The 16865-nt window shown below is 40.6% G+C and overlaps 1 protein-coding gene across 1 annotated transcript; it reads left to right on the top strand.

Annotated features, from left to right (window-relative positions):
- Nucleotides 1-6617: 6617 nt before the first annotated feature.
- On the top strand, nucleotides 6618-16857 carry GPR85 (G protein-coupled receptor 85). The gene is given in 3 exon segments (XM_054056733.1): nucleotides 6618-6897; nucleotides 8307-9529; nucleotides 9532-16857. Coding segments are annotated over 2 exon segments (1125 nt in total). The 5' UTR covers nucleotides 6618-6897; nucleotides 8307-8481; the 3' UTR covers nucleotides 9609-16857.
- The last annotated feature ends 8 nt before the right edge of the window (nucleotides 16858-16865 follow it).

The raw sequence follows: 16865 nt of genomic DNA, 5'->3' as shown, positions 1-16865 counted from the left end.
TTTAAAAAAATAAAATCTACAATCTTTCCTTTCATCAGTTTCTAAAGCTCAAAGATGACACTTCTAAAATCACAGTAACAGATTCTACTGCTGGAGTAAATTAATAGTTTTCTACATTAGTGGTCCTAAGGTGTGACTTGTATTGGCTGGAAATTTTCTCTTGTGTGAGGATGCTCCACTATTACCTGAACGTGGTTGGCAGAGTGCCAGAAGGTAAGATATGGGAACAACAGTCAGCAAAGAGGTCAAGACTGCTTAGCTATGCATCGGAGTCAGAAAGTCATTAGCAGGGCCCTAGGTCAGTGCTTCCAGTTCAGCTTCTAATTACTGGAAGATTCTCTGCCTGTTTCTCACCAGATTGTTTTCATATTATTGGTTAGACAAGGCTCATGAGGAAATCGTGCCTTTCACCTATGGTGAGTTAGTCAAGAATTCCTATCTGTGCTCAGCATTGCTCCTTTCCTCTATTTCGGTTGCTGAATTGTACCACTATGATGTATCTACAATATTGTATGTCTGCACAGAAAAACAAACGACTGAATGGAATGTATTTACAGTCATTGAAAGATATATTGTAATGCAGTTTATACTACAATATGTAAAGTTAATTGGACTAATTAAAATGCAGATGAAAATACATTAAATAAATGAATCACTATTTTTGTAAGACTATTCCCAGTGTCTGTGCACAGGCCTCAATAAATCCCATCTATGAGATTTATAAGGAATGGTGTTTTCGTAACGGAGAAAGAAGAAAGTCTTTTTCCTCCCATTCCACATTCAGTTAGCAGAACATCAACAGTCTTTCTGGCATAGAAAGAGATTGGAGAGACTGGATATAGCAGGAACTTCAGTAAGCTTGGTCCACATTCTTCTGATGTTCCGTCAGGAGGCTCTTTCTCCTCCCCAGGAGTGCACGGAATAACAGCAAGTTATTCCTTCTGAGGTCAGCAGCTCAGGGCCTCACTGTAGATGCTATTACAGAGGTATTTCTACAGCTGTGCCCATAGTGACTAAAACCTGTTGATGAAGTACAAATTTCAGTACTTCCCAGTAACAAGACTACAAGTTCAGAATTATTCATATTAAAAGATTTCTTATGAAGACATACAAGATAGTGTTTACTCACTGCTATTAAACAACAAATCAAAATACAAAAAAAATCAAAACCTTTTCAAAACAAATTTCTCAAATACTAAATTTTGAATATTACATTATTTATATGCACAGTTTATGAGGGATCCAAGATGACAATATTAGAGAAATATTCTCAACCATTCTAAATATTGTCCGAACAAATGTACCACTTGGAACTACTTCTCCAGATGCCAGGAAGCTCCTTTTTTTCTCTCCTTTATGTGCAGCTCATCGTGATCTGCATCACGATGGATGTGACTGGCTCTATCTTTTTTAAGTTACTGATTATCACTCCCCCCTTGACTGTGAAAACAAGCAATTTGGTAATTCTTCAGCACAGGACAACATTCATATGGCACACAAACAACAAAGACTGCATATGAACCTCTCTGTGCCTCTCTAACTCTCTCTCTTCTCTCTCTCTCTAAATCATATATGCGAAAAGGTCATTTGTGAAGTCCACCACTTAAAAAATATAGCTTATCTTTTCATAGGCACAAATAATTACCAGTAAAATTTAACATTGGTAATTATTCATGGCCACAGATAAGTTCATTTACATTTCTAAATACCTGATATGCAAGTGAAGTCAAGAAATTACATATCCATACTATTTAAATTGCACAAAAAAATAACCAAATTTGCTACTGCAACATGGATTTAACAGTGTATCTACAAAACCTAGATGCAAAAGACATGTCTTTCAAAGTCTTTAAAATGTATTCCTAATGAACTAACTGATAAAAGGTGTTTAGAAGCTGGAGGATACACTTAAGTGTGTAACAGGATTTTCAGAAGCGTATTGGTGCCTCACTCTCATCAGAGTCACGCAGAGCAGAGGTTTTCCTCTGCAGGACAAAGCCTTTATCGTAGGCTCAGCAGATAAGCTTATGTGTATTTGCCCTTAAACCTTTTTTTATCCCAGTGTAAACGTGAAACATAGATCAACTTTCAAGAATAAAAATTAAGTTTCAAAGGGCAGTTATGAAACATCCTCTAAAATACCTAATTAAATTTTTTTGAGAAACATTTAGAAAACATCTGGGGATCTGGTTAAAGATTAATAAAAAAAAAATTCAATTACTATCCATAAGAGTTGTTATGGTGACATGAATGCAATTTTGTTATAGGTGAAAACCTGCATCACTGAGGCAGAGACCAATAGAGAGATTTTCAGTGTGTGGTGAAATTTATGTATGTGCTGAGAGCCAGACCAGGAGCCAGGCACTACCAACAACTGTCTTTGCAAATACTTTACAAAGCACAGGACCCAAATATATTGCAGGTGAAATTCTCCATTGTGCAGGGGTCTTACACAGGTCTCCGTATTACACAAGTCCTACTTAAATACTATTTAAAGTTGCACAAATCTACTGCACAGGCAAGAAATTTCCCTTGGAAGAATTCCTTGAGCCTTTTGAAAAGGATGCACTTTGATAGTATCTATCACACTCTCTTAAGCAATACATAAATCTTGTGCTGGCCTCTGCACAGAGTACACCTTGCAGAGTATCTCTCTCGTTTTGTAGAAATGTCACAAAATCCTAGTGCTTCAGAGTCTGCATTACACAGATAAAGTGTATGTTGCATATATACAAATTTCAAGACAGACAGTAAACGCCTTAATTACTGATATGATCAAGAGAACAGGGACATGAATATTTTACATTTTAGCTATTAACAACTTCTGGCTCTCTACTGAAATCCTCATTCTACTAAAACTGTTGAGAGAGTTGATGCTGTCCTTGGTGTGGTCGATATCTTATGCAATCTTTCCAACTGATGACTGTTGTCATCAACAGCCTGTCTTCTAGCCCAAACTCTACCTCAGACTCCATTAGCGAGATTTCTCAGTGTCAGACTTTTCTCAAAAACCTCTCTCATTCTAAGGCAAAAGCTCAAAACAATGAGAATCACCCATCCAGCACCCTTAACTGGCTCAACTGCACTACAGGATTCCAGAGCACTTATCCTCAAAAGAAATTAGGTGCCCTGTAGACAAAACACTACTTACACACCAATAAGGTTCCTCTGCAATAGCATTCAACTGTCCCCCACTCCAGTGCCCGAGTTCCTGGTACCTTGGCCACTTGCACCCAAGCATCACCACCACCTCATGGGAATGAGCTGCCCAGATTGGCAGATGACACCAGAAACCAAGAATATAAAAGCAGGATTCTCCAATAAGGCAATCGTGATCTCGGAATGGATCTAATGGGTTAAATGAATTGGATCCTGGACACTCTGCAATTGTACCTAAACTGGAAAAATGACAATTAGAATACAGGATCCTTAGTCACCCACAAATTCACCAGTTACTTTCTAGGCCATAATTATTAAGTAACTTCAACAGGAGAAAATGAAATAGCCCTGTACCAAAACTGTAAATAACTTAGCAGTGGGGTTGCCCAGATGTGGAGATGGTCTTTGATCTAAATCAGAAAATCAGGGAAATGGTCCTGGCTCTCTCATTTTCTAGGGAAAGCTCTAATCAGTTTGCTGCTGTCTGTAATGGGATACATGAATGATGTTGACCATATACGTATGTGCCTCCCTTTACCCTTCCTTCCCGGGCAAAAACAGACTTAAGAAATTTAACTTCTTGAGAGTAATCACTTATTTCCTCTGAGATGCTTATACGTCATGCCGGTCCGCTGGGTTTTTTTGAACCTTCTTCCTGTTGCCCTTAGTGTTGTCCTCTTCATATTGTGGAGGGGGCAATTTATTTAGGGTTCAGTATCACTTCTTGCGGCAAAGCCCCAAGAAATTCTGCTTGTCTACCCCCAATCTGCTCACCTTGCAACACAAGCTGCCTCACACATTTTTTTCCTGAACTTTCCATATCTCTAGCCCAACTGTTCTGAAGAACTAGTTAGCACAGACCTTTTCACCTGTCCTTTCATAGCTCTTCTCCTCTTCCCTTTCCAATTGCACATTCATTTCCTGGTTCATGCTTTCTGGAGCTGTCTTTAGCTGACTTCTGCCTTCAGCCCCCAGATTCCCAGTCCCCCGACTCCTGGATTTGCTTTCCCTCCATCAGGAAAGTGACCTGATCCCAGCACAACAGCTTAACACAGCATTATATCACGCTCCAACAGAAGGCTCTCCCTCTGTAATGTCAGTTTCTCTTGACTAACTCTACCCTTACAATAAAAAGTCCAATCTACCCAACATATTTAGTGATTCAGAATGAGATGATCTGCTCCCTAACGCGTCTCTCACCATGATGGGAAACTACCTTAGCTACATTCACTTCAGTATGGATGTCTACGTTTCATTGAACAAAACTGGAGCACTGGTTCTCAGATTACGCATATGATGACAAATGGATTTATGCTGAACCAGTGGTTGAACACTGAATGGAATTCTGAAATGCATGGGTTGCTTCTAGACAGTCTGTGACATGTATAAAAGAAAAACAAGTTCTTGAACGTTATATAACAATACACTTCGATAACAACTCTAAGAGAAAGTACAGACAGCAAAGGTTAAAAACTGATGCTCTGAATCTTCTTTACAATGATGATGATGACGTCATATTGTTTACTCTTAAACAAACCATAAATCAGAGTCTAAGAACAGGCCCTGACCATGGACTTAATAGAGCCATGGTATACCACACATCTGCTTCCTAATCTGGTATTTTAGGTGTTTCATTTTCACAGCATTCAGAGAATTCTTTGCTGTATTAGACAGACCATTAAAGTGCCTGTGTTTGCTGGCTTAGTAACCCATTCCTTGTCCTTCCATTTTAACATTAAGAATGACTTTAAAAGTCATTGTGTATGTAACATAGGCACATCATTTAAACAACAGTAAAGGGATAGCTGGATGGTCTGCTTAGCTCAGCTGACTGTGACATGAAAAGTGCAGCTTTAAGTAGTAACTTAAATAACCACCCAAAATGCTAACTATTAAAAGTGGAATTAATCCCAAAGACAATGCAGGAGGTGTCTCTGCTCATGGCAGGAGGATTGGAACTAGATGATTGTTAAGGTCCCTTCCAACCCAAACTGTTATATGATTCTATGATAAGCACCAAGACAAAGTCATTGTAATTACATTCACAGGAAAAAAAAAAAAAAATGTGTGGTACCTGAGCTCTGTGCATGTTTTCAGCTCAGGAATAAATTCTACCTGAAGCAAGTCATACGTTTGAAACAGTGCGATTTTTGTTGTAAGTAACTGTATTTTCTAGCAGCAGCAGTCCTTTGGCCCTGACCAGACTGCTGCTCAAGCTGATTTTGGCCACCAATTACAACAACTTTTAGCAAGTGCCAAAAAAAGATGAACCCAAACTTTGACACCAGCCTTAAAAAACACCCATAGTCTCCGAATGGCCCCAGAGCTGTGACACGCACTATGAATAAATGCCATAAATCTGTCCCCAAGAAGGATTTATTCTGACTTGAGCGGAAGCTCCCCGTGAAGAAGTTTCTCAGCATCCAAATCTCTCAACCCAAAAGGATCTGTTCCTCAACTGCCTCGGCAGCACAAAGCAATTCCATTCGGGCCCAGACTGCCTCTACGCTCCCTCTTCTCCCGAATAAAGGCAAAGGATGCAGGAGGGCAGAGAGATGCGCTCCTTCGAGTTGTATCCCCCGGGATCGGCGCGGAGCCCCGGAGACATCAGCGGGGCGGCTGGGGATCGATCCCCGCCGAGCACCGACCCGAGGAGGGGCAGATGCTGCCGGGGAGGGGGGGGGGGGGAATGCTGCCGGGGAGGGGGGATGCTGCCGGGGAGGGGGGATGCTACCGGAGTGTGGGGGGATGCTACATGTGGGGGGGGGGGGGGGGGGGAATGCTGCCGGGGATGGTGGAGATGCTGCCGGGGAGCGGGGGGGGGGGGATGCTGCCGGGGGGAGGATGCTGCCGGGGGGTGGGATGCTGTCGGGAAGGGGGGGGATGCTGCCGGGAAGGGGGGGGATGCTGCCGGGCTAGCGTGAGAACGCGGCGCTGTCGCCACGCTCTGCGGCGGCTCCGGGCTGCGCGTTGAGGAGCCGCGAGGAAGGCGCCGCGGCCAATACGCCCTCCCTCCGCGGCGCTTCCTAAAGGAGCCCTTAGGAGGGGGTGGTAGGAAGAAGGGATTTCAGCGTGTGGAAAGACAGCGAGCGAGAGCATCGGAGCGGCGGCAGCTGAAGAAGCCGCCCGGTCCCCCTCCCGGCCAGCTGCGCCGCGCACCGCAGCGGCCGCCTCCGAGCCCCCATTTTAATGGGAAGATGCGGGAGGGGGAGTTCGAAGGCATAAACAAGGAGCGCGGGGACCTAATTCCTCCCCCTCCCTTTCCTCGAGCTGTCTCGCCCCGCGCTCGCCAATAAATCCAGCGGGGCTATGCGCGGCGATGGGAGCGCGCTGCCTTCCCCGCACTGAGGATGCTGCCGTGCCCGCACTGAGACGGCGACAGCGGCGACAGCGGCAGCAGCAGCGGCGACAGCAGCAGCAGCAGCAGCAGCGGCAGCAGCTGCCCGGCCCTCGCTGAGCCGCGTTAGGGGAGCGGAGCCGCTGCGACAGGGGAGGACGGGGCTCGGCGCGCAGGGAGGGGCGCAGCGAGCATGCGCCGCCCCGGCCGCCGGCTGGCTCCTCACCCAGGGACCGGGGGCGAGAAAATAAAGGAAAACGAAAGGATTGAGAGAAAGAAGGATGAAAGGCGGCAGGGGAAAATTTAAAAAGAGGTTCTAAAAAGGAGAGCGCCGGGATAAAGCATCCCTCGGCCCGCGGGAGGGAGCGGCTCTGGCATGCGGGCATCGCCGGCACCAACAGGTAGGAAGGGGCTGGGAGCGCGGTGCGAGCGCTGCCGCAGCTGCGGGGGGGCCGAGGGGCACCGCGAGATGGAAGTGCGGGCAGACAATGGCTGTGCCGAGCTGCGGGAGGCTCCCTCGGCGGCGCAGCCCAGCCCCGCGCGGGTGTCGGTGAGTGTGTGCGTGTGTCACCGCGCGTGTCACCGGGGGGGCGAGTGTGCGGCGGCGGGGCCGGCTCCGGGGGCGGCGGGAGGGGGAGCCCGGCTGCGTGGCTCGGGAACGGTGCCGGGATCCGACCAGCCGCTGTTTACGCGGCAGCGATCGGGCTCTTTTGTGGACGGTAAGAATGGGAGGATTTTGCGGGGATTCGGTGGGAATAGCCTTTGTAGAGCCGAGGTGGCAGAGGGAACTGTGGATAACGAAGGAGCCCGACGATGCCGGCTGTGGCTCCTCTCCCCGGCTCTGGGGGGAGAGGGAAAAAAATCCCAGCGAAACCCCCAGCAGCAGCCAGCTCTTTATTTGGTTTTATTCTGTGGCATGAAATATGTTCTGCTGCGATTCACTAGGAGGATTAGTGGGAATCGCAGAGCCCTAATTAGCAAAAAGGGAAAATAATTAATTAATTTATTATATGTTTATTTAAGCATAACCAAACCCAGCCCTCTGAAAAAGATGGGCATTATATCTCGGGTGTGTTGCCTGTTTTTGCTCAGTATTTACACCGGCCATTGCTTATTATGAATTATGTCGAGGCTTGAAGATTTGCATTAAAGCGGGGGGGGGAACCCTAAAGCATAGTGTTATCGACTGTCTAGCATACCTGTTTATCTGAAAGCCTAAATGATAAAATTATGGTTTATAAAAGGAGGGGAGGGGGATAGCGAATACTGTTTCTCTTACAATGTGCATGAACTAACATGGTGTGATTAATGTGCTTTGGTGACTTGGGTTAAAAAACATAAATTCTGCAGGGTTTCTTTGGGTGTGATCTGTATCAACTCAGCAGCTGCCTCTAAAAGGTTGACAAACACTGTAATCGTGAAATAAATGTAGGTAATGTCAAAATCTCAGCAGTCTTTGGGGATTTTTAAAAAAGATGTAGGTGATTAACTCTTGGGCTTGCAAACTGGGAATCTTTTGATTCTCAAAATTTCTGAGGGTTTAGCTGTAAAATTATATATGCTACCAAATATAAGGGGCACGGGTCAGTTCTGAAACTGTAACAAGCCAAATCTGTGAAATGCCAATAATCAATCATGCTAAACAGTAAGTATAAAAAAAAAAAAAAAGCAAGCCTCATGATTTTTAAAAACAAACAATAGTACTCAAATTTACAACTTCATTTGCTTCTCCATAAATTAACATCTTTGTTAACACTTTCTGACATCATTTCTTGTTAACTTAAGAACTGATAGCTCGATTTTTTTTCAGATATTTTGATGGCATGACAAATCAGAAAGAAGAGGATGTACTGTATGACTAGACACAAGATCAGTTCTGTTTGTGGATTACATTTTCAGTAAGATGTATGGATCTATTTTTTCCTTGTCCTTATATATAGATCATGAGACTTGACTGAGGCAATATACATATCATCCATCCATCTATGGCGAACTACAGCCATGCAGCTGACAACATTTTACAAAATCTCTCTCCTCTAACAGCTTTCCTGAAACTGACTTCACTGGGTTTCATAATAGGAGTCAGTGTGGTGGGTAACCTTCTGATCTCCATTTTGCTAGTCAAAGATAAGACCTTGCATAGAGCTCCTTACTACTTCCTGTTGGATCTTTGCTGCTCAGATATCCTCAGATCTGCAATTTGTTTCCCGTTTGTTTTCACCTCTGTAAAAAATGGCTCTACTTGGACGTATGGGACTCTTACCTGCAAAGTGATTGCCTTTTTGGGGGTTCTGTCCTGCTTTCACACTGCTTTCATGTTATTCTGCATAAGCGTCACCAGATACCTAGCTATTGCCCACCACCGTTTTTATACAAAGAGACTGACCTTCTGGACCTGTTTGGCTGTTATCTGTATGGTGTGGACCCTCTCTGTAGCCATGGCTTTCCCCCCAGTTTTAGATGTGGGCACCTACTCGTTCATTAGGGAGGAAGACCAATGCACTTTCCAGCATCGTTCCTTCAGGGCTAATGATTCCTTGGGATTTATGCTTCTTCTTGCCCTTATCCTCCTAGCCACACAGCTTGTCTACCTCAAGCTGATATTTTTTGTTCATGATCGCAGGAAAATGAAGCCAGTCCAGTTTGTTGCAGCAGTGAGCCAGAACTGGACTTTTCATGGTCCCGGAGCAAGTGGTCAAGCAGCTGCTAATTGGCTGGCTGGATTTGGAAGGGGTCCCACACCTCCAACCTTGTTGGGAATCAGGCAAAACGCGAACACCACAGGCAGGAGAAGGCTACTGGTTTTAGATGAGTTCAAAATGGAGAAGAGAATCAGCAGAATGTTCTACATCATGACATTCCTTTTTCTGACCTTGTGGGGTCCCTATTTGGTAGCCTGTTACTGGAGAGTTTTTGCAAGAGGGCCTGTAGTACCGGGGGGATTTCTAACGGCCGCTGTCTGGATGAGTTTTGCCCAAGCTGGAATCAATCCTTTTGTCTGCATTTTCTCCAACAGGGAGCTGAGGCGCTGTTTCAGCACAACCCTTCTTTACTGCAGAAAATCCAGGTTACCAAGGGAACCTTACTGTGTTATATGAAGGAGCATCTGTAAATCTTTAGCCTTGTGAAACAGTACCATTCTCTGCTAAGCAATTGTGGCCTGTAGCCATGTCTTGAGAAGAAAATCAAGAATGGGATGTCAGCAGTTGTAAGGATTTGGGCAACATTCTGCAGTCTTTGCAATAGCTCACCTCTAATCCTGTTTTAAACCTAAACATGTTCCTGCTGACCACTGCTGAAGGTTTGTAATTAAGAACAAAGGACTGAACTACTGCCCTGAATTCCTTTATGTGGTTGAAATCTAGATTATGAAAGTAGCAGGTGCTAAGTATCAGTGCTAAATGCTGTGTATATCACTACATAAAATAAGACCATCAAAAAGATTAGCATTGGACATCTTAATAAATTAAGTTGATATGAGGTTAATGTGTTGATAAAACTAATTTTAGACATCTGAAGACCTTTAAAACATTTCATACCATTATTGTTTTGCAAAGACTGAAAACTGGGGACTCAAGTACTGTAACTGATTAAAGATGTGCCATGCATTATTGGATTATCACACTTACAAATCTGTTTGCCTTGTGAGTAAGTTTTGGGGAGCATTCCAAAGCGGTATTTTTGTTCAATTTAGGCTTTACTTTTTTTTTCTTTTTTTTTTTTTTTTTCCCAAAAATATTACTCTTTCTAAATGCCATTTTCCTTAACAGTGAAATTACTAGCATTTAACTGTATTCTGTGTTTTTTGCTGTTTTGGTATAAAGTTTAATAGACTCTTATTTATATTTTTTAAAAAGCTAGATATCAGTCTGTTAGGCAACGTTAATGATAATATCCAGTCATAATTGAACAGTTATAATTATACAGAATAAACACATGTTGCCTTAAAGGGTTATCTAGTATCTTCCATTTTGTTTAGCATTGAAGCAAATAAGCAAGGAAAATTGAATCAATAACTCTGGTCAGTCATTTGGGAGTGCATGAAAGATCACTTAGTCCTCTCTTTTCCTTTTTACTCCAATGGTTCCCAAAATCAATATGCACATCACTGGGATGATATGATTTTTTTTCTAGGTGTGCCGCCCTTTCTAGTTTGTTCTGAGAAACACAGGCAGTTGATGTATGTTTATGTTTTAAGACAGCTGTCATGGGGAGACCGCAGCCTTAGTATGATATCTTGCACAATTTGTGAAGCATTTATTCTACTGAAGGCACAGTCTTGTTTATATTTTTCTGCACATTTTGGTGTATTGGTTGTTTTAAATTATTTCAGTTTTAACTTGTGAAAGCATATAATATGATTTCTTAGTATTTTAGAAATACATTAGAGTCTGTGAGTCTTTCCTTCTTTAAGATACAGATGTGTGGATTTCAATATAAAGTTGCATTTGCCAAAATTTACCTGTGTAGCTTGTTAATTTTACTTGGAATAAAATTTTACATTTTTCCAGTTATACAATTAACCTTTTTTTATTTTGTCTAGTGAGCTAGCATGAAGTACTGAGAATGTAGCCATTATGAATTATTATCCTTTGCAGTCACTGTATTCCCAAACTGTAAATGCATGAATGATGGGGACCACAGGATTGATAAATGATATTATCTACAGTAACACTATTGTGTAGTTTATCATAATTACCCATCTATCTGTTCTAATGTCAGTTATATTTAAAGTTACAACACAGTATTTGACATTAACTTCACAGTTTAATTTTGGAAAATGTGTATATTTGAAGCACAACATCATGAGTTGGTCAGTCATAAAGAACGTGGATTTTTCTTAATTTTTGGAGAGACAAGACTGGAGGTCTTAATTCAGTATTGGTATATCTTGTCCTTTGTTGTAGTTTTATGGCCAGCAAGTTAATATATACATACACAAGCAGCAGTCAATAATGGAAATGCTTAAATTTGTATGATAACATTACACAACATATGCAACAATTCAGAGAGTTGTGTCTATATGTGATCAGACAACTTGATCAAAGATTTAGTGAGCAATCTGTTTGACCTCACTTATACTTTTATACTGAGGTTGATTGGTTGAGAGGCATGGCTTTATATACTGTGTTGAAACAGAAAAATTGCTGAAATAATGAGTCCTCATCAGTGCAAGAATGTTTCAGAACGTAATTTGAAATGGGACCAATAAACTTCTACCAAAAGGACTTTTTTTATTACACTGAAAAAGGCTTTGAAATTAAGGTAGTTAAGAAATTGTCAAGGATAGCAAGAGCGAAGAAAAACTGAATCGTATGTTGGGAAAAAATCTGAAAGTTATCCCACCTAAGATTATTAAAAGGTTGATTGGCAATAACTTCAGTCTAATTTCTATAAAATAGTAACCTTTACAAGGAACATTGATATTACATATTGTAATAAAGAAGTACATATAAATAACGTTGTAAATAGTGTTATAGTTGTAGAAGTAGTCGATTCTGAAGATTATCCAGAAAATTTTCAGCTATGACATTTCAAAAGCTGCAGATTTGGGGCCTGACCTAACTCCTAATAAAGTCAGTTGGTGTTTTCCCATTAACTTCATTTGGAGCGGAAGCAGGCCCTAACATTTCTATAGTACTATGCTTCTGAAATACTAAGAAGGCTGTATTTACTATGCAGTGGGAAAAGAAAAAAAAAAAAATTAAAATTATTTCCCTGGAAGTTTTGCAAGCAGTAACTGATGTAAATTAAAATAATAAACAGTAAACAAGTCTGAAAGCAAATATTTTCCTAAATGTTTTTCTTTTGATATGAATGTAATTCCTTTTGCTAATGGCAAAATACACAATTGTATTACTACCTGAAAAGGAGCGGTACTTTTTTTTAACTGAATTTTTGTAATTGTTCCAGAAAGAAGTCTTGTGATGGAAGTGTTTCCTTATATTTTCCCCAGTGTTAAAATAACAAAGGGTGTCCAGTGAAATTAAAAGGCAGTATATGAAGTAAGATTTTATGCAAAGTTTTTACTCAGTGGAACTCACTGGCGCAGGATGTCAAGTAGTTCAGAGAGATTCCTACAAGAATTATTTGTATACATGAATTAAAGCGGTGCTCGCAGATTTTGTCATCAGTGTCGTTTTGATCCTAGTCAGCATATCAAACCTGATGTATTAGGGTATAAACTGAAACAAGCCAGAAGGTTTATTCCAATTTAGTACAACTGTTGTTTCAGTATGAAAAGCCTTTTGCATTCATTTTAGTGCCGGAGTTAAGGTGTTGCCAAAGCTACAATACAGGGCTGCTAGGTTACTCTTGTCTTTCAGAACAGCAAAGAGTATCACACTGTTTTAATCTGAATTGGTCTTTAATGCTCATGGGTAACGTGAAGGTAGTAGTTTTAATTTTCCTGGTGGCAGAGAACAAGAGTGAGAGCAGATTCCCTGGAGAAAAGACTGTCTGTCCCTGTTGATTTCCTGCCCTCTGCTGCCCCACTGGCCCTTTGACAGCCTCTCCCATCAATCCTTCTTCGAGATAAACTGTTTCATGTACTGTATCTTATATTTCTCCTGCTCCTTAGGATGTGTCTCAGCCACCCATCCTCCCCAGTAGGTAAGCTCCTGCAGCAGCTTCCCAAGGTTTGTCACTGTCTGAATTCTCTTCCTGAAGACAAAGAGAGACCTCCAGTTCCTTTCAGCTACTTTCGTAGTTCGTGGATTGATCATTCCATGTCACTTGGCTAGCACACTGGATATATCCGTCTTTTGGCTTTGATGATGAAGTAGATGCTATTTAGTTATCCAGAGGAAAATGAGAATGGGGACAGGGCAGCAGGAAACAACTTCCTTCCTCCCAACTCCTTCATAAAGAAACCATTGTTATTGTTGCATTCCCCAAGTGCGTCTGATTTTTTTAAAGCATATTCAATGCTAATGACCCTCTAAATGAATAAAATGTACAGTTAGTCAATTATTGCAAGGTTTTTGGTACAGTTACAAAATATTATAGCAGAATGGCTTTCCATCAGGCTCTAGGCCGCGGGGGCAGAGGCGTCCATTGTATCTCTCTCCTTTTAAGCACATTGAGTTTGTTCGCTTGTGTTGGTTTTGCTTTGCCTTTCAAGCATGTGAACATTTTCTTTATATTAATAGGAGTCCAATATTTAAGCAAGGTGCTATTACTCATAGATTTAAAAAAGTTATTTTAAAAGGAACTGGTGATTCTTGAGGTGAATTAGAGAGGTATTTTGACAAACAACTGGTTTTTAGCAAATGCTGAATAAAGCTGTGGGTTGCTGGGATCTTTCATAGTTACGCAGTCAGCTCTCAATTATTGAAAACAGAAATAGAGTAAACTAACCCACATAAAGCTAAAACGTAGGTAATACAAAGGATATGCACATTGGATAAGAACTTCCTATGTTTATTACATTCATTGAGGAATGAAGTTCAGCTGAAGTAAAAAGTGAGATCAGAAATTCAGAGAAAAATGGTGAGTGTTTTTCCTTTTTTTCTGCTTTGTTTTAGCATAGCACAGCTAATCTGCAACCCAGGTTACACACCCACAGACAACCAAGAGTTGACTGTACAATTCTGCATACCACACAGACAACCTCCTTCTAGTTTATATTCATTGAGAGCTGTAGAAGTGCACACTAATAATCTGACTGACTTTTCAGAGAAAAGAGAAGGCTCAGTCTGAGATACCGTTCTTCAGAATTTAAATTCAGTATATGTTCTCTGCTTTTGTTTACTGAAGTGATTTTAAATGTGAAGAAATCAGTGATCTAAATCAGCAATGATCATAAGCGTTCTCTGGCCATGACCATTAACAGGACAAAATGACATTTTGTAATGCATATGCCAGCAACAAATCAAAGAGTTTGATATTACACACCATGACTTCCTTGAGTGGCCTGAAAACAGCTTGTGCTTTATATTTAGAAAAAACAATATTATGAAGCTGTCCATTGAAATTGATTGAGTCTTTGAATGGCCAGCATGGAAAAAGAAAAGTGAATTGTAGAGCTCACTCATTATAAATAGAGAAGAGTTTTTGTGGTGTTTTTTGTTCGGCTGAACTTTGTAATTACAGAAGTGTATGCTGATCAAAGAAGTGCCACATTAAATAAGTTAGATTTTTCAATAGTTTAAAAGGGAAATAAGTAACAACAATCTTCAGCCTTTCAAAATAAAATAATTGCAGTTGTCCATATGTTTCATAAAATACCATTAACAGAACAGTTATTGACATTTTCAGTACTTAGTGATTTTATGTACTTGATGCATTTGAAGAACAATGTCTGTAGACAGTGAGTTGACTGATGCAGCCCAGTGGGAGACTTGTCCTTTACATCACAGTTTTTGTATTACGCTTGGTATTTAATAAGCACAAGAGATATAAAAACAGAATTAATCTGATAAAAACTTCAACAAATTCTGCGTTAGCTTCAACCAAACTTCTCCAAATATTAGGCAAATTACTGTCTCCAGAGATTATTCAATATTATACCCGTGCTAATTCATGAAAAGTGTACTTCATCTTTGTTAAAGAGAAATCTAGTTAAAGATGTATATTTTTTTCACCCTTTCATTGGTTGGCTAAGGCAGGTTCTGCTGTAATGTGGAGTTAAGAATCCCAAGTATTAAATTCTTCATTTGAATTTCAGTTATTATGCTACCTATATGTGACGTTGTTATAGTCACATTTTAAATAAACTCACAAAGTGTATGGTTGAAGTTTATAAATAATCACTTATAATGCAAAAGACTAGGAAAACAATCCATACTTCCAGTTCATTTTTGCTCTTATTTCCATGGAATGTTAAAGTTTCAATTTTAGGAATGAAATGCAAACTCTGAAAAACAAGTATGTTGGAGAGGAAAGAAAAAACAGCCAATAATATATCAGTTAAGGTTATCTTTGCTGTTATATGATTGCATTTTCTTCATGGTTATGGTGTATTAGCTTTCCTGCTTCTTAGCAGGGTGTGTGTGTAGTATAGATACAATTTGAATGCCATCATTAACTACAGCATTTCCTGAGCCCTTTTATTTTCATTCGGTAAGCATCAAGCTCAGGCATGCAAACATCCTCATGCAAATTGAAGAAACTGCTAAAGATAGAAAGTTTTGCACTTAAAATAATCTTGGCGGATCAGGTCCTTAAGATAGTTTAAGAGGGTGGCACAGATACTTGGTGACTACTCTAGGCAGAATGTTGGAGGATAGAAAATAAGTTTTCAACCATGTTTGCGAGCCAATTAAAATCCCACTGGTGTCCCATAGTAAAAACACCTCCTGTGGAACTGACCCACCACAGACCTGTGACCCACTTCATGCTGAGTTTAGGTAGGAGTTTGGTTGCGCATACTGTAAGTACTAATGGGTGAAATCCAGCAGTGAACCAAGATAAGAAATGCCTAGACAATATTCGTAGGCTACAGACATGTGATATGTGCTTGTCTTCTCAAAAGAGAAGTAGCAGAAGAAGCAGAGAACCAGGGGTAAATGGGTTTTGTAAGCTGGTTGTTATTTCATGCATTGTTGGCCCCTCAGAAGTGAAGGAGATCTGTTTTATTCTTCATATTGGGTTTTTTTTTTTCAAAATGCATTCCATCTTAGCTACTCCATCCCATCCAATCCACTACCAGATGAGCATTTGATTTTATGCCTAATCAAGTTTGTATATTGTTTAAAATCTGTATTTAATGGTAAAATGTATCTGTAGCTTTGCACTGATTATGGAAATACGTATCAGTGTATGTGCTTGCTCATTTCCATAAGCATTTCCTGTGTTACAGACACACAAATCCTATTTTTGAAATTAAGGCACTCTACAATTATGTGTTTCCTGAATTCTCTGTGAAGGCCCTTAAGCTTTGGAAATTTCTCCTATTTGATCCAAAACACTCAATGCAGATTATTAGAACACACCACAGGGAGCATTTGATTTCTCTGACTGCAGGACTGTTTGGACATCATGAAGACTGGAAATGTATATTTAGCTCCTGTATAATAATTTATGGTAATGACAAGGCAATAGAATTGGAAGTGGTAAGACTGCTAGAATAGGATATTTCAATAACTGCAACTTTAAATTTCATTGTAAGACTTCTGACACAAAGGAGAAATGCTCCTTTTATAAGATGATTATGTAAATGGGAAGTAAACACACAAATTAGTACAGTTCTATAGGATTTTGATTAACATATTCAGTCATAGCCATAGTGAGATGGGCATAAAGCAAAAAAAAGAAGAGAAAGTAGCATACTATTTGATATGTAATCCTTGTAATGTTGGCTCAATTCCTGCAATCCCTACTCAAGGAAAATTTTCCCTCTTTTGTGGAAACGCATCTCAATAAAGAC

Source organism: Cuculus canorus, chromosome 1 (genome assembly GCF_017976375.1).
Source record: "Cuculus canorus isolate bCucCan1 chromosome 1, bCucCan1.pri, whole genome shotgun sequence".
In the NCBI taxonomy this organism is placed as follows: Eukaryota; Metazoa; Chordata; class Aves; order Cuculiformes; family Cuculidae; genus Cuculus; species Cuculus canorus.
This window is presented reverse-complemented; position numbering and strand designations above follow the sequence as displayed.